The sequence below is a fragment of the Protomyctophum parallelum genome (assembly GCF_964188405.1).
Source record: "Protomyctophum parallelum genome assembly, chromosome: 6".
Lineage (NCBI taxonomy): Eukaryota > Metazoa > Chordata > Actinopteri > Myctophiformes > Myctophidae > Protomyctophum > Protomyctophum parallelum.
In genome coordinates, this window is record NC_139701.1 from 873807 (window position 1) to 896229 (window position 22423).

The window sequence follows — 22423 nt, forward strand, 5'->3', positions numbered from 1 at the left end:
ACGGTCCCTCAATATGTCAGGATTCAGTTCACCTAATCTGTTTGACCAGTGCATATTGATTCTTATTCATTCTTTAATGCTTTGTATGTGTAGTTGCTTACGTAGGTAGACAAGATCAACATGTACTGTAGGCCTACTGGTCAAACAAAGGTCAATCCTAAATATATATTGATACACCTTATGTGACCTCTACCCTGGTCCCTGAGCCTGGGGACACTGGGGGACAACTGCCCACTGTCACATCTGAACTGGGACTGTTGGTCTGCTGGCAGAGAGTTTAAATGGACACACGCACGCACGCACGCACGCACGCACGCACGCACGCGCACACACACATACACTTTGACTATGCATCCACCTCTTGGTACCACAGCACCTCAAAGGCCCTTAAAACAAGGCTCCAGACCTCCCAAAACAAACTGGTCAGGCTCCTACTTGGCCTCACCCCCCGAACCCACCTCACCCCTGCCCACTTTGACAGGCTGGGATGGCTTAGGGTCGACGACAGAGTACAGCATCTTGCAATGGGTCTGGTCCACAAGATTCGATACACCACCAAGATACCCATGTACCTGTCTAAATACTTCCTTAATGTAAACGAAGTCCACACCCACAACACCAGAGGGAGTGCAACAAACCATGTACAACCCAGATTCGGCACAAACAAGGGACTAAATTATTTTCGCTCCTATGCCACCAAAATGTGGAACGCCCTACCAACAGTCATTAAGACATGTGAATCCCTTGACTCCTTCAAAACCGCTCTCAAAGGGCACCTATGGATGGCTGCAATTCGAAACTGGCCTCTGTAAAATCTGAATCCCCCCCACCCCCCCCCCCCATTTTCCCTCACTGTATATTGTATCTTTTCCCTTTTTTGCTTCCCATATGATGAATTCCTGTTCTGTACTTTAGCTACATAGAAATGTCTATTTGTATGTCTCTAAATGTCTGTATGTCTTTAAATGTTTTGATGAATTGAACAATGTGGACCCTGTTGTAAACAAGTGTAATGCTTAATTGGGTCGTCCACTCACAGTTGACAGTCTTTGTATTGAGTTTGTGCTTAAAATGTACTGTAAATTCTACAAACTGTTAATAAATATTTCAATCAATCAATCAAAAACACACACACACACACACAAATATATTAGCCCCAAATCAACAAGACAGACAGACAGACAGTCTGGGTCTGATATAGCCCAGTGGTCCATTCTCTAGATTTCCTTGTAGGCCTACAATTAGGGAGACTACCAACGGTCCCTCAATATGTCAGGATTCAGTTAACCTAATCTGTTTGACCAGTGCATATTGATTCTTATTAATTATGTAATGCTTTGTATGTGTATGCTCATAAGCATACACATAGGCATACAAAGCATTAAAGCAACTATAGTTGCTTACATAGACAAGAGTGACATGTACTGGTCAAACAAAAGGTCAATCCTAAATATATATAGGCTATTGATACACCTTGTGTGACCAGGATTCATAACAGATCATTTAGAACAGAATAGAAAGTAACACAATATGAATAAGTAATAAAGTATACATAACAAAACAACATCTGTTATCAATTTTGGGCAACCAGTGTCCTGACCTCCTGATCACGTATATATTATGTGTTTAATCAACTATAGAAGTTGTGGTGTGAACGTGTGATTAATACCTGGTGTGATCTTGTTCTTAGAGCTCACTGCTTGTTTAGAGATGTGGGTTTTTAAAGTGGAGTCCGGGAGCCCCCTAGTGGCCGTGGACTGCGGAGTGAGGCTGCAGGCTAAATGACGATGATACTGAGGAACTCTGGGAGTTCTGTTCGTTGGTTTTAGAGGAATGCTCTAAACTGAATCATCACTCAACCAGTGCACCACCAATAATGGATTGCACTGCAGTACTCCTAGAACCACAATGGAGTCTGTTAAATTAATACATTCCCATCGTTTAGTTTGGTATCCCATGGATGGAAAAAAAACCCTGGGGGATATCCCAACCTAGACCACATGATAAGAACTGTAGTACTGTACTGAAGCTGATAGCGGCGCTGGCATTACATTATTGTATTTAATTTGTAATGCTATACAGACGTTTTTGTGCACAGAAAATCTTGAAAACAAAATATTGCATTGTGGGTTCGAGCTGACAGGCCCTTTTGATGTCAATCAAGTCACCTTAATTCAAGTGGCAGATGCCACAAATAGTTATTTATTTTTATATATTTAAAACAAATAAATATTCTTTAGGGGCATATCATGTAATCTACCTGCACAGCCTTTGTGATCCCCTGGGTTAAGCCTATAATTAACTTTGTCTACAGTACCTGCTGAAAACCTGAAAGTAAAACTATTGATACACAGTTCCTAACTGCACCATATCAACTAATAATCATATCATACTGGTATTTTTATTACATCATCATCAAATTGTTTATTATTTAAACATCATACGATGCCGTCGTGCACTCAAGCTCACAGCTTTTGAGCTGGCAGAACTGCAATTCTTTGCCATTTTCAGCAGATTTGCGCCTGTAATAATACAAGGATTGGACACAGGATTGAAAATGGTTAGGGTTAGGACAAACAGAATTGTCACCGTTAAACTTACAAATGAATACCAAAAAGTTTACACATAACATACTTTATTAACATTTTATGATACAAGATTACACCTCTATGCTCACTATAATAGGTCTGTCTTTGATGGCATTGCTGTTCAGAGGTACGGCTGGTCCGTGGAAAGTGTTGGTTCCACATACACAGGACCAGGAGTCAGTGCTTTCTTTGCTGGGACTCCCGGAGCGTCGCTGAGAGAGAGAGAGAGAGAGGGAGAGAATAATGTGAAATAAATACTCCAATTGTATAGTGAAAAGGTGGAAAAACACATTTCAAAGCCTGAGGTATTCTTTGTTGTGCATCGTATCTCGCACCGACATGCAACTAAGTATAAAAGTAAAACAGGTGCTCTTCCTCTGGATGCTTAGGGCAGTGGGTAAAGTACGGTTAATTAAGCCTTGCCGAGCCATGAGGCCCATAGGGCAGGAGCCCATCCCCTGTTTCTGTAGCGTGAGGCAGCTTGATGACATGTACAAGTACACCCCCTGGACATGACGCTAGTATGCCCCCAATCCAACCCAACCCTTGATGCTGAGAACCAAGCAGGGAGTCACTGGGCCCCATTCTTCATAGTCTTTGGTATGACACGGCCAGGGATCGAACCCTGACCTTCCAGTCTCAGGGCGGACACTCTAACCACAAGGCCACTGAGCTGGTAGGGGGCAAATACAAACCAAATACAAGCCTTTTTAAAATGTTTGAGAACCACTGATAGATATAACAACATACGTTATTTCAGAAAACTGCTAGGATTTGGAAGACTTTTTTCTTTTTAGAATCAGCCTAATTAATGGGAGATAAAGTGATTCATTCCAGAACAGTACCTTGCAGCAGGGAGGACTTTCTGTGCAGACATGACCACCATGGCCGGAGCAGACTCCCTGCGTCCGTCTCTGGTGTAGTAGTAGTTGTCTGCAAACTTGTGGCTCGGTCCAACAGCCAGTTTGGGTGGTGGCTGGGTCCTTAAATAACAGGGCAACACATCATTTAAACCACTAGAACCCCTTGCGCCCCCTATCCTGGGGCAGAACATTCGTCCACTAACGCCAAGCTTACAACTGGCACCATGACTCATCATGAGCTTGTAGTTTTACAAAGAGATTTGGTGTAGAGTTACAAAAGCTTTAAGCTTCAGCCTACGCCTTTTCGATCAACCTATAATAAATAGTGGATGTAATATGTAATGAAATGATTTATGTTACACTGTTGACTTGATCGAAATACACTAAACTACTGAACTGAGTGGGGTCTCTCTCTCTCTCTCTCTTGTGTCTTCATGGATCTGTACTGTAGATGCATGTTTAATACATTCTATGTACACTCATTTAGCAAATTCCTGATCCGGTCTACTCTAAAGCGAATATCTTCAGGGAGGCGGAATATAGACCATGTTCTTTCAAAATTAAATTCCCTTGGCCATTCTCTTCTCTTAACATCATTATTGTAGGGCCTATACCCATAAACCTGTGATGCGCTGTGGGTTAGATCATCTCTAAAATACAATTAAATGTATATGTACTATAAATGTGAGTGTACAGTTTTATTTATTTATTAACTAACTTATAGTTGTTGTTTGTGGCGACACAGGGTTACATTCTATGTGTAGGAGCCAAAGAATGCTTATCTACAGGAATTGTCACTTGGTTGGTGATGGGTGTGGGCACCGCATTGAGGTGATGGGTGTGGGCACCGCATTGAGGTGATGGGTGTGGGCACCGCATTGAGGTGATGGGTGTGGGCACCGCATTGAGGTGATGGGTGTGGGCACCGCATTGAGGTGCTGGGTGTGGGCACCGCATTGAGGTGCTGGGTGTGGGCACCGCATTGAGGTGATGGGTGTGGGCACCGCATTGAGGTGATGGGTGTGGGCACCGCATTGAGGTGATGGGTGTGGGCACCGCATTGAGGTGATGGGTGTGGGCACCGCATTGAGGTGATGGGTGTGGGCACCGCATTGAGGTGATGGGTGTGGGCACCGCATTGAGGTGATGGGTGTGGGCACCGCATTGAGGTGATGGGTGTGGGCACCGCATTGAGGTGATGGGTGTGGGCACCGCATTGAGGTGATGGGTGTGGGCACCGCATTGAGGTGATGGGTGTGGGCACCGCATTGAGGTGATGGGTGTGGGCACCGCATTGAGGTGATGGGTGTGGGCACCGCATTGAGGTGATGGGTGTGGGCACCGCATTGAGGTGATGGGTGTGGGGCGGGCACCGCATTGACGTTCCGTTATTGGTGGGAGCGTCTCTGTGGGTGGCCCTTGGTAGTTAACAAATACGGGTGTCTGCACCAGCTCGCCCCTAAGGCTGTTTGAACTTGGAGGCAGGGTGAGCTGGGAGGATACACTTTGTTGACCGCACATATACTTGTTTGCTCACTGTTTTGATTGTTATTTATTAGATTCTTTGCACATATTTATTGCATATATATATATTTATTTATTGTATTGTAATATTTGGTGCACTGAACTATATAAACATTTTAAACTTTGAGCTCGTTTGGATATGAATCATTTTATCATCGTTTTATCGCGCGTCATTACAGTTTGTTTTAGCTCCCAGGTTTAGCCTGCCGGCATGAATAATGTATTGGTAATTATTATCAGCCACAACATTATGTACTGTACTGCATGTATTAAAATGTGAGTCAAATTTGTCATAGGAGTCCCACTCTGGTCCCCACACTGGAATTAAACTGTAAAATCAAACAACTTGAATGAAACTGCACAAACCAGGGGTTCTTGAAATTAAAAGGGCTGCCTTGAGAATAGCTGATCTACTGTAGGTATATATTCTTACCTCTTAACTATCTCTCCATATCTGAGCTGAAGTTTCGCTTGGAGGTCATGCTGAAAGGAAACAAGAAAGGATGGATTAGATAAGTTAAGTTGTTCTCAAAGTGGGCACTTGGGATCCCCAGGGGTCACCAGCCAAATTACTTATAGTTATAAACTATAAAGGGACCCTTACAGGTATACTGTAGGTCTGTAACTCGACTCGAGTAGACATTTACAGGTCCATTTGGTTCATTCTCACCGGAGATGTAGAATAAAATAAAATCAACATATTAAGAGTAAATAAGCTGTCTTGAGTTGAGCTGTAACTTAATGGTATCTTCTTAGATCTCTATGCTTTGAATACAAGACTGATCCCATCCAAGGCTACTTTAGCTCATGCAGCCAACAGACTAGCCATGGTTCATGACTCTCGTATTCATACGAGAGTCATGAAGAAACTTCACCCTGTTTTTTGCGCTCGCTGCATTTACAAGATTTCCGTATATATAAACATTCAGATTTCAAATATAAAGTACTCACAATTTGTCCCATGGGTGTTAGTTAGTTGCAGCTCCAGCGATTAGAATTTCTGCATCCCGCGTTGTTTAATAAAAAGCATTTTTATCCGAGGTGTTATTTTGCCATTGGCTTTCAACTACGCGCCCCTATCGGTCGGGAGGAGGGTGGCACTCGGTGTGTTCGATATAGGTACGCTGACCGCCCTGCCAATACAGACTAATAGGCGAGTGCGCTCCCGGTGTGCAACTGTGGATTTCCCAAACGAACCCCGTTTGAAAAAAGTAGCCGGAGAGCTCGGATAAAAATGCTTTTTATTAAAGAACGCTGGACGCAGCAATTCTAATCGCTGGCGCTGCTACTAACTAACACCCGTGGGACACTTTGTGAGTACTTTATATTTGAAATCTGAATGTTTATATATACGGAAATCTTGTAAATGCAGCGAGCGCAAAAAACAGGGCGAAGTTTCTGCATGACTGTCATGATAATCATCATGGCAGTCATGTTCCAGGGCTACCAACAGACAGTATTTTCAAGGGTTAAATCGTTTGAAATCCTCCTTGTACAAGCTACAAACAATTACATTCCAAACTTCTCTAGTCTTGAGGTGTGTCTATGATTTGTAAATGTAATAACATATCTTACCCCGGACAATAAATTTCGGAGCCTCTGAATGATTTTAGTAGCAGACGCCATGTTTGCTGTTGTGAAGGACACCGCTCTGCTTCCGTAGTGTTAAAACGACTTTCTCACCACATTACTGAACTCTGGTGGACAGGAGTATAATAGCTACAGATTACAGAAGTGTAATAGCTTAGTAGTAGCCTACACCGGTAAGTTCACAACAGAAAACACAACCGCATGAAATGACTTTGATGCTATTATATACTAGGCCTACCAGATAATTCTCTAGTCAGTCAGGAGGCTGCTGGGGGGGGGGGGGTCACTTTAGGTGAATAATCTTTATAATAGCCTAAGCATCAAAATCACAGTTTAAGCAGTTGTTTAACACTATAGATTTTTTTTTTAACATCCTTTCCATCCTTTACAAGTTGTTTATTGAGTTGTTTTAACCCAGAACCGGTGACAAACAATGCCGATTTGTGCTGACGTCGGGCATTTCCAGTCCATTTATGGGCACATCACATGACAGTTTTGCACTGATGTCAGGCATGTTTATTCCATAAGCATAGGCTATCTGCACACACACCCACCACAGACATATATAGACAGACAATATACTGCATGGTATGACCTCGGCTTTAAACTGTGAAAGCGGTAATCTTGTCGCTGAAAACGGAGGACTTCTTGTCCTCGTTTCTTAGTCCAGTCCTGCAGGACCCCCACATTCACAGCAGCATTTCAATGGATCCCTACTGTCATGTCACGTTTTGACAGACATCGCTCCTCCAGTAATGGCTACACCAAGCCTCATCCCTTACAGATCATTTGTCCAACAGCAGCTCATCCCTGCAGGGTTGGTGTTACAGATGCGAAGGCTTGCCCGCTCTAAGGCGGTGCTCGTCACCGCCGCACTGTGGGTGATGCTGGACGTCTCATTCGTCCTGCTCTACCTCAGAAGGCTTGCCCGCTCTAAGGCGGTGCTCGTCACCACCGCACTGTGGGTGATGCTGGACGTCTCATTCGTCCTGCTCTACCTCAACAAGGACGGCCCCGGTGAGGGAGGCACGCCGGTGATCATTCCCAAGAAGCACGAGAAGAAGATGAAGGAGATGTTCAAGATCAACGAGTTCAACCTCATGGCCTCGGATATGATCGCTCTCAGCCGGACCCTGCCCGACGTCCGACCGGAAGGGTGCAAGGAGATGGCCTATCCACACGACCTTCCGCGCACCAGCGTGGTGATCGTGTTCCACAACGAGGCGTGGAGCACGCTGCTGCGCACCGTCCACTCGGTCGTCGACCACTCGCCGCGCGCACTGCTGGAGGAGATCGTCCTCGTGGACGACGCCAGCCAGAGGGACTTCCTGAGGCGTCCGCTGGACGAGTACGTGAGCACGCTGGAGGTCCCGGTGAGAGTGGTGAGGATGGAGCAGAGGTCCGGTCTCGTACGTGCACGCCTCAAAGGGGCGTCCGTCTCCACGGGACAGGTGATCACCTTCCTGGACGCTCACTGCGAATGCACGACGGGGTGGCTGGAACCGCTGCTGGCCCGCGTCGGGGCGAACAGGAGGACCGTGGTGAGCCCCGTCATCGACGTGATCAGCGACGATACGTTTGCGTATACTCCGGCCTCGGACGTACACCTCGGGGGTTTCGGCTGGAACCTTCACTTCAAGTGGGAGCCCGTGCCTAAGGAAGAGATGGAGCGCCGCAAAGGAGACCTCACGCGTCCCTTTCGGACTCCCACCATGGCGGGCGGCTTGTTCTCCATAGACAGAGATTATTTCCAGGAGATTGGCACATATGACGCAGGCATGGACATATGGGGAGGGGAGAACTTGGAGATGTCCTTTCGGATTTGGCAGTGCGGCGGCGCGCTGGAGATCGCGGCGTGCTCTCACGTCGGCCACGTGTTCAGGAAGGTCGCGCCCTACACGTTCCCCGGAGGAAGGTCACATGTCATCCACAGGAACAGCCGGCGCATGGCGGAGGTCTGGATGGATGAGTTCAAAGAGTTCTTCTTCACCGTCTCTCCGGAGATGGCCACGGTAGACTACGGCGACGTCACGTCTCGCTTGGCACTGAGACGGAAGCTCCGGTGTAAACCGTTCAGCTGGTATCTGGAGACGGTCTACCCGGACTCCGGGATCCCCAGACGCTACTACTCGCTTGGAGAGGTCCGTAACGTTGACACCGATAAGTGTCTGGACACCATGGGCCGCACGGCCGACGAGAAGGTAGGCATCCTCGGTTGCCACGGCCAAAGTGGCAACCAGATCTTCTCCTACACGGCCGACAGGGAGATAAAGACGGACAGCCTGTGTCTGGACGTGGCCAAACGAGGCGGGCCCGTCAGGATGGTCACGTGTGACCTCGAGAACGGCAACCAGACGTGGGACTACGATCCTGGGAAGCTGTCCCTGATCCACGTCGCCACTAACCAGTGTCTGGACAAGGCGAGGGGCAAGGACAGGGAGGCACCCAGTATGAGAGACTGTAGGCACTCATACTCCCAACAGTGGCTGCTCCGCAATGCTACACTGCCAGAGATCTCCCTCTGATCAGCGCACGCACACACACACACACACCCTCCACTATGGGAACCACAGATCTAGACACAGATAATAGTCTAAAAATGATGACTGATATTTCAGATTTTTATTTTTATTCAAGGGATAGGCCTATTCGCAGCAACTTCCTCCCACTGAGGGTATAGGACCTTAAAGTATATGTTAGGTTACGTCAATGGTGTGAAGGTATCTAGAAACTTCATTCATGCCCTCGATCATAACATCCCGTTTAGATTACTGTAATACCCCTCTTCACTGGGATCAGTCAGTCTTCCCTATTCCGTCTCCAATTGGTCCAACATGCAGCAGCAGCAGCCAGGCAACCAAGAGGTACCAAGAAGAGAGACAACATCCCCCCCGTCCTGGCCTCCCTCCACTGGCTGCCAGACAGTGCGGTTTGAATACCCTTTCATTTGTGTATAAGCCCCGGCCCCTCGGCCCCCCACCCCGGCCCCTCGGCCCCCCCCCCGGCCCCTCGGCCCCCCCCCGGCCCCTCGGCCCCCCCCCCCCGGCCCCTCCGAACAGACCAAATGGCAGTACTGTATATCCACCACTGGGCTACATTGATCCAATTCCAAACCCAAACACAATCGATTGATTGATTGATTTATCATTACAATAAACATGCAATGAAAATGCTCACAGCCCACTTGTGGTCAGATGGGTCCACACTTTGGGCCCTGATCCAGGACAAACAGTGGTGAAAAGTAACTAAGTACTTGTACTCGAGTAGGCCTACTGTACTTATTGAGGTACCTTTAATTTACCAGAGTATTCAATACTTTTACTACTACTACTCCAGTACATCTCAAAGGCAAATATTCACATCACTACAATTATTTGAAAACTTTAGTCAGTAGTTACGTTGTGAATTTTGATTATTATTATAAAACATACATTAACCACTTCAGCCCTATAGAGCTTTGATCTGCTATTTTCTAAAGATTTTAATACATTTGAAAACTTGTGAAATGGGACATTTTGCATAATGAGTACCTTTACCTTTGGTACTTTAAGTATAATTGATGCCAACACCTTTTACTTTGAACTCTGGACTTTTCACATGTAACAGCGCATTTCTACATTTCTGTGGTATTGATACTTTTACTTTACTACAAAATGAGAGTACTTTTCCCACCATTGTCAAAACATAACGTAGCAACACACATGCCTACTGTATGTACAGTACAAGACACTATGCCAGACAGCTCTTATGTAAATACAAGTTTATTTCAGATATGAAAATAGATACATGAATATACAATGCATAGACCATTAGTGCAGATTTGAACTGTTACGCTGGACACTGACAGGGTGGTTAGTTGGGGCAAGATATGGACTAAAGAGAACCCCTTGGAGAGATCTTCCCACGAGACCATACGACTCTTCTAAGAACCCGTCCGACCGCGTGTCCATTTGCACACAGTTTGGCGCTGAACTGGTTGAACCAGAGCCCCACTGATATATAGATTTATCATAGCCGATATATATCGAGCTGTGAGCGTAACTTTCTATTATGAGGACTTACGTGGTTACCGTAAACAACGTTCAGATTACGTGTACGTATTTTATATTTACTTGCACTTTTTCCGCCCCACAAAACATTGGTCAAAACCATCGCCAATCTGTGGTCTATATAGGACTCTAGGAATAGATATTGCATTAGACCCACAGATCTGGCATCTAACGAACGGAGGCATTCGTTGTTTGTTTTAGGACCCGCGGTGGAGACATTTAAATTCCTGACTAGGGATCTTGGTCAAGGCATAATCCTGTTGAGACTTTGCTCAGAAATGGTGATATTAAGCCTGATCACTTTCAGATCATTGTACATTTTGACCTCATTCCGCTCCATCTATGCGCTACGAGCACATGAACACTTTTTAGTTGTCTGCCTGACGTTTTGCTGTGGCTTGGTTTGAGACCAATCTCAATCTCATGCGCAAGAACGCACGCACGCGCACGCGCACGCACACGCACACACACACACACACACACACACACACACACACACACACACACACACACACACACACACACACACACACACACACACACACACACACACACACACACACACACGCCTTTCAGATACCTACTGTATACATGCCATTGCTTTTCTATGTACTGTACAACTGTCAACTTGTCTAGCTAGCCACAATGTCATTAGTCATTTGCTATTATGGTCTCATGACTAATACAACAGTGTCGTCCCCAGATCTTTTTAACCCATTCTGACCTGAGATCAGATTCATACGAGGTTTCCACCGGACACACACTGGTCTGATTAACCCATTCTGACCTGAGATCAGATTCTAAAAATGTCAGTCGTTCTTCGATTTTTCAAAAAATAGCAGACCTACAAGCTCGTATCGCGCCACTCGGTGGCGCGATATGAGCTTGTAGATCTGCTATTTTTCAATAGATAAAGCATAACATGATGCTAACACCAAAATGGGTGCCCGGTCAGAATGGGTTAAGGGACTTCCTATGGGTGCAACAGTTTATCAAACTAATCAATATGTGATAAGTGATCATTTTAAAATAAATGATTTTGATTTGTTTATATACCAAAAATATTGAAAATAACAATGACTTTCTTGATTATTCCATTGACTGAGAAAGTAATCGATATATACTATATTTATTTACTGGTGTTTCCAGGAAATAAAAAAATAATAAAAATAATAAGCGTTGACGCAAGACGTTGTCCTCAGTACTGTCGTAGGAGTGAGCCTTTTGAAACACATTACGGAGTGCAAACAAATGCAACAAGGTCTCATTTTACAAATACTAGAAGAAAAACAGGTCCGTCAGATCAGACCTTATTAAGAGAAATGTTAGGGACGCAACATTAGTCAAGTATACATAAAAGTTCAAAGGCATCCATGGAAAAATAATGCTCTTATATTGACAATACAAATACAGTAAATGTAGGCCATAGGCCCATGATATAAATACATTGTATATTTAAGAAGACGACATAAATTCCAGTGGAGCTCGTTAGCGCTCGGTTCCAGTCATGTTTGTTTGTTCGTCTCCATTTGTACGGTCACTCCGCGGGCCACGTCTTGTGTGGGCTGGTGGGACTTCTTGGGTGGGCCTTTGGGCTTCCCTAAAATGCAAAAAAAAAGGAAAGGATATTTCATGTTTTAAACCCATTTTGACCTGAGAAAATATTCTACATATTTTTTTATTTTTTTTGTGATAAAGTTTTTATTTTATTTTTTGTTAATAAAATCATCAATCATGAGTTTTCTGAAAAACTCATGTTTCTATGTCAGTCGTTCTCAAACATTTTCATGTCATGGACCCCCCAAAATATGTAATATGTAATTGGCCTGCCGACCCCCATCTGAACATATGTTGTTCCAGGGACCCCTCAGAAGCAAAGATTTGAGGTAAAAACTTTGGCTCTGAAAGAATATATATTCAAAGATTTGTGCCATTTTTCAAAAATAGCAGACCTACAACTTCATGAACTTGTAGATCTGCTATCTTTCAATAGCTAAAGTATAACATAATGCTTAAAACACCAGAAGGGGTTCCCGCCCAAAACTGGCCAATTGATTCCAACAAATGTTATGCTGTTGTTCCTAAGAATGACAACATAACAACATTCCAGCGAGTGGTGGTGGAATGTTGCGTTATTGTTCAGTCATCAGCCAGTTCCTTACGATCTCAGCTATTAAATATGACTGCGAGGACTCGCAGTAGCGCAGTTCCCAATTTGTTTTGCCTTTAAGCCTATAGTTCAGACCAAAGATTTATGATGAGAAGAGTTGAAACATGCAACGGAATTCCCCACAACATCCTAAAACTGGACAGTCCACACCAAAGCAATGATTAGAGAGATTGTTTACGGTTTCCATAGCAATGGTATTGTCACAGTCCCTCCGGGATATGGGATCCATGGGAGCAACATCTACAATTTTACAATGGCCGATTTGTGTGATCAGTAATGGGTTGATGGTAGCAGTAATGCGCTGCCACTTGTTTGACCAGTTATTAAATCTCTTGCAACTCAATCAGCTGACTAGCCTGGTTATAACAACTCCCTCTGGAAAACATTTCATTTAATTCTGCGATTAAACGTTTTCAAGATCGAGGGAGTGGTTAATCGGGCTATATCAGCTGACCTGCAAAGAGGTAATTCAGTCCACTGTGATTTTTCTTTGCAACGTTCTAAAAAAAGGAGCTCTTTCTGAAGGTGCTCGCAAAACACAGCCAGTGAAGAAGGTTTCCCTTTAAGGGTAGTCAAAAATCACAACACCAGAGGGAGCTCCATCAATCACATTTACCCAATAGACCCCAATGGAAACAAGCCATATAGGCCTTCTTGGGGTTTAAATCCTCTTAGCAGACCTTGTATTTAACTGTATTTCAATCAATCAATCAATGCTACACAAGCTACATCCATATCTCACAGAATACAGAATATAGTCCAAAGATGATACACCACTGATCTGGAGAGCTGTTAACTGTATGCGTTTTGTAAAAAAAAAAAACCAAATTCATGTGAAATCTGAACAAATGAATAGAAATGATTATAATAAACGTTTCAGCAGTAAAATGGCCATATCCCATTTTGGGCGGGAACCCCTTTTGGTGTTTTAAATTAAACATTATGTTATAATTTAGCTAGATCTACAAGCTCATAGCACGCCACCGAGTGGCGCGCTACGAGCTTGTAGGTCTGCTATTTTTGAAAAATTGTGAAAATATTTATTTCAGAAAACTGGAGGATTTAGAAGATCCTTTTTTTAATTTAGAGGTCAGGCCTAAATGGCATTAAAAATAGGCCACCCACATGATACAGTAGTATGTAATATGTAGGTGTGTCACATGATACAGTAGTATGTAATATGTAGGTGTGTCACCAACCACCACGTCTCCACCCACAGGATACTGGAGCACAGCCCTGGAACTGACAGTACCCACTTCAAATAGAACCCTGATACAGATACTGTATGTTGTTAAAGCTGACCTGTACTGGATTCAAGGCTCCAGCTGTCTGTCTGTCTGTCTGTCTGTCTGTCTGTCTGTCTGTCTGTCTGTCTGTCTGTCTGAGAAGGAGGGGAGGCTGTCAATCTCCCCTTTAACCCAATTCAAAAATGTAAATTCAAATATATTCACTTTTTTTCCCCTTTTTATCCCACGATTTTGTAACCCATTCCCCCCCTGTGTCAATCATCTAATGTGATCCTGGGCTCTACACACCCTCCGCCAACCTAGTCCCCATATATGGGGGACAAGGGGAGACCAACCTAGTCCCCATATATGGGGAACAAGGGGAGACCAACCTAGTCCCCATATATGGGGAACAAGGGGAGACCAACCTAGTCCCCATATATGGGGAACAAGGGGAGAGCAACGGTCTTGAACTCATGCTTCCTTCATGCCTGAGTGTCCAAGTTGCTCCTTTACACCTGACAGGGGGGAGTTTCCCTGCTTGGACGTAGCGCGTTATTCCAACCAGTTCCTTTCCCCTCCATCAGGTGCCCCGGCTGGCCAGGGGGAGGCAGTTTAGAGACCAGGAATACTGCATGTTTTTGTGAGGGTACCTACCCTAGGGGACACGGGGAGAACATGCAAACTCCACACAGAAAGGCCCTTTCGCCAACCCCGCCTCGGGTATGGGCACTAATGGACGCGGAGGAGAGAACACGCCGCCAGCGCCCCCAGCGGGAATGGAACCCAGGACCTTCTAGCTGTGAGGCGACAGCACTATCAACTGTGCCACCGTGCCCCTCGATATTCACCTTTTTAATGTCCACATGTAAGCATATACAGTACCATTGCCTAGGCAAACTTCAGTCTACAAGTATGTGCTTATGTGCTTCCTGTCCACTAGAGGGCAGTCCAACCACTAAAACCATTGTGCTGTTGCAACATTACGAAATGACAATAAAAAAAACAGGTGAAGCTTTCACCAAATATGAAAAACAGCTATCACCGTTCTATCCACATTTTCTGTGTCTAGTCCAGAGAATAGAATGTACTATTATTATAATCCCAGCTGTCACAATGCAAAGATCAAAGATCATACATTAATGTTGTTCCATAGAGGAGAGGAGAGACATGCAGAGAGGCAGGGGCTGAGCCTGAAATCCTGTGAGAGGGCACTTTTGGACAAAAATAGCAAAAGTAGCAGATCTACAAGCTCTCAATGTGTCACACTGCAACGCGTTGAGAGCTTGTAGATCAGCTGTTTTCGGGGTGCAACCGAAATGCTGCGTTCAAGTTCAGGAGACTTTGGGAAAAAAATAAATTCTCCTGAACGCTGCCTTCCGGTATATGGCATGGAAAGGAGTGGCATATCATTTGCATTTCTTTCACTGTAGTAAACGCTGCATTCGTGGTCTGGAAAGGGCAGTTGTTTTACAGACGGGTTAAAGGGCAGGCAGGGGCTTTGATGCCCCCTTTGATGTCTATGTGTGCACGTGCCCGGAGGAGAGGAGAGGAGAGGAGAGGAGAGGAGAGGAGAGGAGAGGAGAGGAGAGGAGAGGAGAGGAGAGGAGAGGAGAGGAGAGGAGAGGAGAGGAGAGGAGAGGAGAGGAGAGGAGAGGAGAGGAGAGGAGAGGAGAGGAGAGGAGAGGAGAGGAGATAGGACTCACCACAGCTGCCTGGGTCTTGGCATAGTTCATGTGAGCGTAGAGCAGCACAGCTGTATCATTGTGGGACGCCTCCAGAGCGATGGACAGCGCGTTACTGCCATCCTGCAATATGAGAGAGAGAGAGAGAGAGAGAGACACAGAGATTAAGAAGGAAAGAGAGACACAACAGGAGAGAAACCAAGGAAGGTGACAGAGACCGAGCGAGATGGAGGAAACCTAAACAGGTCCATGAACACATGAAGGCTTCCCTCTGATCAAACCTAAACAGGTCCATGAACACATGAAGGCTTCCCTCTGATCTAACCTAAACAGGTCCATGAACACATGAAGGCTTCCCTCTGATCAAACCTAAACAGGTCCATGAACACATGAAGGCTTCCCTCTGATCAAACCTAAACAGGTCCATGAACACATGAAGGCTTCCCTCTGATCAAACCTAAACAGGTCCATGAACACATGAAGGCTTCCCTCTGATCAAAGCCTGCATCAGTTTAAACAGGATGCTCTGTTTGGTCCACCCCAAGCAATAAATAGTCATCAAGGCGCCCGTTTGAGAAAGGTTTGATATTAAAGGTCCCGATCTGTGCAAATCCAAAACATGGCCAAGCGTTCCGCCACAGTCTTGTTTGTTTGAAACATAAACTTCAGCTTGTGAGTTGCTGTTGTGGAGCTGTGGTCGCACTGAACAAAAACAGTGGAGCCCATATCTGCTGTTCAGAATGTATTTTATTGCAATGCTTGTACTGTATTACTGCAAGGACAGTAAGGATTGGGCCTTCAACGCGCATTACGCATCACAGATCTGGTGATTTGGCAAGTCGATCGTGTCATTTCATGTGGAGGAAAAGAAAACCCAGCGGGGATCATTTCCAAATCCTTTTCCCACCCGCTCTCTGGCTCCAGCTGTGTTGTGTGTGCTGAAATCGAACCCATGTGCTGCACGCATGGCCAAGTCATCCTGTGCCAGATGTGCTCTGCTCTCTCAGATATCCGTGGGTGTGTGTGTGTGTGTGTGTGTGTGTGTGTGTGTGTGTGTGTGTGTGTGTGTGTGTGTGTGTGTGTGTGTGTGTGTGTCGACTGCAGGGCCTTTGTAATGGACATGCAGGCCGATCCACTGTAAAATCACTTTGGTTCCTCTGCCAGGACAAGGGGAGTGGATAGGAAGTGACACGGACTGCCAGCCAGGATACAAGACAGGAAACAGGCAGTGATCCACTTTATGATTGGTTCCTCTCAAACAAACCCGGTGTTTCCTCAGTGAAGATGTTCCACCGTGGATGTTTCCTCAGTGGATGTGTTTCCTCAGTGAAGATGTTCCACCGTGGATGTTCCTCTCAAACAAACCCGGTGTTTCCTCAGTGGATGTTTCCTCAGTGGATGTTTCCTCAGTGGATGTTTCCTCAGTGGATGTTTCCTCAGTGGATGTTTCCTCAGTGGATGTTTCCTCAGTGGATGTTTCCTCAGTGGATGTTTCCTCAGTGGATGTTTCCTCAGTGGATGTTTCCTCAGTGGATGTTTCCTCAGTGGATGTTTCCTCAGTGGATGTGTTTCCTCAGTGGATGTTTCCTCAGTGGATGTTTCCTCAGTGGATGTTTCCTCAGTGGATGTTTCCTCAGTGGATGTGTTTCCTCAGTGGATGTGTTTCCTCAGTGGATGTTTCCTCAGTGGATGTTTCCTCAGTGGATGTGTTTCCTCAGTGGATGTGTTTCCTCAGTGGATGTTTCCTCAGTGGATGTTTCCTCAGTGGATGTGTTTCCTCAGTGGATGTTTCCTCAGTGGATGTTTCCTCAGTGGATGTTTCCTCAGTGGATGTTTCCTCAGTGGATGTTTCCTCAGTGGATGTTTCCTCAGTGGATGTTTCCTCAGTGGATGTTTCCTCAGTGGATGTTTCCTCAGTGGATGTTTCCTCAGTGGATGTTTCCTCAGTGGATGTGTTTCCTCAGTGGATGTTTCCTCAGTGGATGTTTCCTCAGTGGATGTTTCCTCAGTGGATGTTTCCTCAGTGGATGTTTCCTCAGTGGATGTTTCCTCAGTGGATGTTTCCTCAGTGGATGTTTCCTCAGTGGATGTTTCCTCAGTGGATGTTTCCTCAGTGGATGTTTCCTCAGTGGATGTTTCCTCAGTGGATGTTTCCTCAGTGGATGTTTCCTCAGTGGATGTTTCCTCAGTGGATGTGTTTCCTCAGTGGATGTTTCCTCAGTGGATGTTTCCTCAGTGGATGTTTCCTCAGTGGATGTTTCCTCAGTGGATGTGTTTCCTCAGTGGATGTTTCCTCAGTGGATGTTTCCTCAGTGGATGTTTCCTCAGTGGATGTTTCCTCAGTGGATGTTTCCTCAGTGGATGTTTCCTCAGTGGATGTTTCCTCAGTGGATGTTTCCTCAGTGGATGTGTTTCCTCAGTGGATGTGTTTCCTCAGTGGATGTTTCCTCAGTGGATGTTTCCTCAGTGGATGTGTTTCCTCAGTGGATGTTTCCTCAGTGGATGTTTCCTCAGTGGATGTTTCCTCAGTGGATGTTTCCTCAGTGGATGTTTCCTCAGTGGATGTTTCCTCAGTGGATGTTTCCTCAGTGGATGTTTCCTCAGTGGATGTTTCCTCAGTGGATGTTTCCTCAGTGGATGTTTCCTCAGTGGATGTTTCCTCAGTGGATGTTTCCTCAGTGGATGTTTCCTCAGTGGATGTTTCCTCAGTGGATGTGTTTCCTCAGTGGATGTTTCCTCAGTGGATGTTTCCTCAGTGGATGTTTCCTCAGTGGATGTTTCCTCAGTGGATGTTTCCTCAGTGGATGTTTCCTCAGTGGATGTGTTTCCTCAGTGGATGTTTCCTCAGTGGATGTTTCCTCAGTGGATGTGTTTCCTCAGTGGATGTTTCCTCAGTGGATGTTTCCTCAGTGGATGTTTCCTCAGTGGATGTTTCCTCAGTGGATGTTTCCTCAGTGGATGTTTCCTCAGTGGATGTTTCCTCAGTGGATGTGTTTCCTCAGTGGATGTTTCCTCAGTGGATGTTTCCTCAGTGGATGTTTCCTCAGTGGATGTTTCCTCAGTGGATGTTTCCTCAGTGGATGTTTCCTCAGTGGATGTTTCCTCAGTGGATGTGTTTCCTCAGTGGATGTTTCCTCAGTGGATGTTTCCTCAGTGGATGTGTTTCCTCAGTGGATGTTTCCTCAGTGGATGTTTCCTCAGTGGATGTTTCCTCAGTGGATGTTTCCTCAGTGGATGTTTCCTCAGTGGATGTTTCCTCAGTGGATGTTTCCTCAGTGGATGTTTCCTCAGTGGATGTTTCCTCAGTGGATGTTTCCTCAGTGGATGTTTCCTCAGTGGATGTTTCCTCAGTGGATGTTTCCTCAGTGGATGTTTCCTCAGTGGATGTTTCCTCAGTGGATGTTTCCTCAGTGGATGTTTCCTCAGTGGATGTTTCCTCAGTGGATGTTTCCTCAGTGGATGTTTCCTCAGTGGATGTTTCCTCAGTGGATGTTTCCTCAGTGGATGTTTCCTCAGTGGATGTTTCCTCAGTGGATGTTTCCTCAGTGGATGTGTTTCCTCAGTGGATGTGTTTCCTCAGTGGATGTTTCCTCAGTGGATGTTTCCTCAGTGGATGTTTCCTCAGTGGATGTTTCCTCAGTGGATGTTTCCTCAGTGGATGTTTCCTCAGTGGATGTTTCCTCAGTGGATGTTTCCTCAGTGGATGTTTCCTCAGTGGATGTTTCCTCAGTGGATGTTTCCTCAGTGGATGTTTCCTCAGTGGATGTTTCCTCAGTGGATGTTTCCTCAGTGGATGTTTCCTCAGTGGATGTGTTTCCTCAGTGGATGTGTTTCCTCAGTGGATGTGTTTCCTCAGTGGATGTTTCCTCAGTGGATGTTTCCTCAGTGGATGTTTCCTCAGTGGATGTTTCCTCAGTGGATGTTTCCTCAGTGGATGTGTTTCCTCAGTGGATGTGTTTCCTCAGTGGATGTGTTTCCTCAGTGGATGTGTTTCCTCAGTGGATGTGTTTCCTCAGTGGATGTGTTTCCTCAGTGAAGATGTTCCACCGTGGATGTTAAACTAGACCATATCATTTGTTTTCTATGGTCTTTCATGACCATGTTGTGACTCGTGAGTGGTGACAAAATATTGCTATTATATTAATTTTTTTACCGTTCCTACAATTACTTTCAATTTTCATTATTTTCCCCCAAACATTTGTGATCAAACTAATCAAAGATTAGTCCCAAAGATTAGATCTACAAGCTCATACGAGCTTCAGAGCTTGTAGGTCTGCTATTTTTGAAAAGTCGTGAAAATGTGGCGCAAATATTTGAATAATATATATTTCAGAGCGAACATTTTTAACTAAAATATTGGCTTCTGGGGGGTCCCTGGAACAACATATTTTCAGATGGGGGTCCGTGGCCCGATAGTGATAATTCTGGGGATCCTTGATATGAAAAAGGTTGAGCACCACTGACACAGAAACATGGGCTTTTCAGAACAATGTTAGGATTTAGAAGCCTTTTTCCAAAATGGGTTAAGAAGGAAAGAGGAGACACAATGAGAGAGAAACCAAGGAAGGTGACAGAGACCGAGCGAGATGGAGGAAACCTAAACAGGTCCATGAACACATGAAGGCTTCCCTCTGATCAAACCTAAACAGGTCCATGAACACATGAAGGCTTCCCTCTGATCTAACCTAAACAGGTCCATGAACACATGAAGGCTTCCCTCTGATCTAACCTAAACAGGTCCATGAACACATGAAGGCTTCCCTCTGATCAAACCTAAACAGGTCCATGAACACATGAAGGCTTCCCTCTGATCTAACCTAAACAGGTCCATGAACACATGAAGGCTTCCCTCTGATCAAACCTAAACAGGTCCATGAACACATGAAGGCTTCCCTCTGATCTAACCTAAACAGGTCCATGAACACATGAAGGCTTCCCTCTGATCAAACCTAAACAGGTCCATGAACACATGAAGGCTTCCCTCTGATCAAACCTAAACAGGTCCATGAACACATGAAGGCTTCCCTCTGATCAAACCTAAACAGGTCCATGAACACATGAAGGCTTCCCTCTGATCAAACCTAAACAGGTCCATGAACACATGAAGGCTTCCCTCTGATCAAACCTAAACAGGTCCATGAACACATGAAGGCTTGCCTCTGATCAAAGCCTGCATCAGTTTAAAACAGGATGCTCTATTTGCTCCACCCGAAGCAATGAATACTCATCAAGGCGCCCGTTTGAGAAAGGTTTGATATTAAAGGCATTAAAGGCAAAACATTTGTGATCAAACTAATCAAAGATTTTCAGAATTTTTCGTAGAATAAAAGGCAAATGTTTCAGAAATGTATGAGGCTTGTATATAAGCTATTTCCGCACTTTTTTTGAAATGGTGCTTAAGAAATTATTGTATTTCTTAAGTTTGGGTCCAGGGAAGACGATCCCTGATCTAAACAGGTCTTTTCTGTGACATTCTCCGACAGGTTTGCCAGATCATGTCTTCTCTTGTCTCCTCTTTCACGAGGGAAAGTCAGAATTTATACTTTTGCCAAAGCTGCTTTGGTCCATCCAGTTTGAAATGGTCCAAACAGCTGCTCTGCTGCAGCTTGGTCCAAAGCTGCTTTGGTCCATCCAGTTTGAAATGGTCCAAACAGCTGCTCTGCTGCAGCTTGGTCCAAAGCTGCTTTGGTCCATCCAGTTTGAAATGGTCCAAACAGCTGCTCTGCTGCAGCTTGGGTTCTGTCCCACCAGAACGTTTTGCACCGAAACGTACGTCATTTTGTTGTCGATATGGGAAATCTAATCCTAAAGTCACGATGAACCTTTGACATTTCACATTAACTCATTTTGGGGCGGGTACCCCTTTTGGTGTTAGCATTATGTTATGCTTTAGCTATTGAAAAATAGCAGATCTACAAGCTCGTAGCGCGCCACCGAGTGGCGCGCTACGAGCTTGTAGGTCTGCTATTTTTGAAAAACCGAAGAACGACTGACATAGAAACATGGCTTTTTCAGAAACCTGTCAGGATGTAGAAGACATTTTTTGAATCTGATCTCAGGTCAGAATGGGTTAACGCAGCAGCAGCAGCAGCAGGGGTAGTTATGGCAGTTTCCCTTTACAGGGCAGACAGTCCCAGAGCTATTGCAGTACAGTACAGTACAGTACAGTACAGTACAGTACAGTACAGTACAGTACAGTACAGTACAGTACAGTACAGTACAGTACAGTACAGTACAGTACAGTACAGTACAGTACAGTACAGCAGACCAGGCTGATGGGGGTACAGTATATATATACTGATGGTAAACACACTCAGACCAGGCTGATGGGGGTACAGTATAATATACTGATGGTAAACACACTCAGACCAGGCTGATGGGGGTACAGTATATATATACTGATGGTAAACACACTCAGACCAGGCTGATGGGGGTACAGTATAATATACTGATGGTAAACACACTCAGACCAGGCTGATGGGGGTACAGTATAATATACTGATGGGAAACACACTCAGACCAGGCTGATGGGGGTACAGTATATATATACTGATGGTAAACACACTCAGACCAGGCTGATGGGGGTACAGTATAATATACTGATGGTAAACACACTCAGACCAGGCTGATGGGGGTACAGTATAATATACTGATGGTAAACACACTCAGACTGAGGCTGATGGGGGTACAGTATATATATACTGATGGTAAACACACTCAGACCAGGC

At 45.1% G+C, this 22423-nt stretch overlaps 3 protein-coding genes across 4 annotated transcripts in view; 1 reads left to right on the forward strand and 2 right to left on the reverse strand.

Annotated features, from left to right (window-relative positions):
• Positions 1 to 2366: 2366 nt before the first annotated feature.
• ndufa7 (NADH:ubiquinone oxidoreductase subunit A7) lies at positions 2367 to 6635 on the reverse strand. 2 transcript variants are annotated; one of them, XM_083767009.1, is made up of 5 exons: positions 6551 to 6635; positions 5409 to 5458; positions 3434 to 3571; positions 2678 to 2800; positions 2367 to 2522 (listed from the first exon to the last, which is right to left on the reverse strand). In XM_083767009.1, exons 1-4 carry the CDS (start codon positions 6599 to 6601, stop codon positions 2710 to 2712), a joined length of 330 nt encoding a protein of 109 aa, XP_083623135.1. In that variant the 5' UTR covers positions 6602 to 6635; the 3' UTR covers positions 2367 to 2522; positions 2678 to 2709. The 2 variants fall into 2 exon arrangements, with proteins under 2 accessions (XP_083623135.1, XP_083623134.1); XM_083767008.1 differs by lacking the exon at positions 2367 to 2522 and having other exon boundaries at positions 2619 to 2800.
• A 685-nt stretch (positions 6636 to 7320) lies between these two features.
• Positions 7321 to 9090, forward strand: LOC310860842 (polypeptide N-acetylgalactosaminyltransferase 1-like; the record flags this gene model as incomplete). Its single annotated transcript, XM_083768032.1, has 1 exon — positions 7321 to 9090. The coding sequence occupies one exon, from the start codon at positions 7321 to 7323 to the stop codon at positions 9088 to 9090; it is 1770 nt and encodes a 589-aa protein (XP_083624158.1).
• Positions 9091 to 11570: 2480 nt separating this feature from the next.
• The window catches only part of kank3 (KN motif and ankyrin repeat domains 3), a gene marked incomplete at its 5' end in the record, with an annotated part of 45693 nt that continues 34840 nt past the window's right edge, over positions 11571 to 22423 (reverse strand). Inside the window, 2 exons of the mRNA XM_083768034.1 lie at positions 11571 to 12214; positions 15717 to 15818. Of these exons, the coding sequence (XP_083624160.1) occupies positions 12152 to 12214; positions 15717 to 15818 (165 nt within the window). The 3' untranslated portion in view covers positions 11571 to 12151. The remainder of the gene's footprint in view (positions 12215 to 15716; positions 15819 to 22423) is intronic.

Bases quoted from the DNA above. Each gene is read 5' to 3' on its own strand.
- ndufa7 (XM_083767009.1), bottom strand. From the start codon at position 6,601: ATGGCGTCTGCTACTAAAATCATTCAGAGGCTCCGAAATTTATTGTCC. The intron at 5,459-6,550 runs GTAAGATATGTT...GTTTCCTTTCAG, and splicing joins TCCGAAATTTATTGTCCGGG to CATGACCTCCAAGCGAAACT. The intron at 2,801-3,433 runs GTACTGTTCTGG...TCTCTCTCTCAG, and splicing joins AAAGTCCTCCCTGCTGCAAG to CGACGCTCCGGGAGTCCCAG.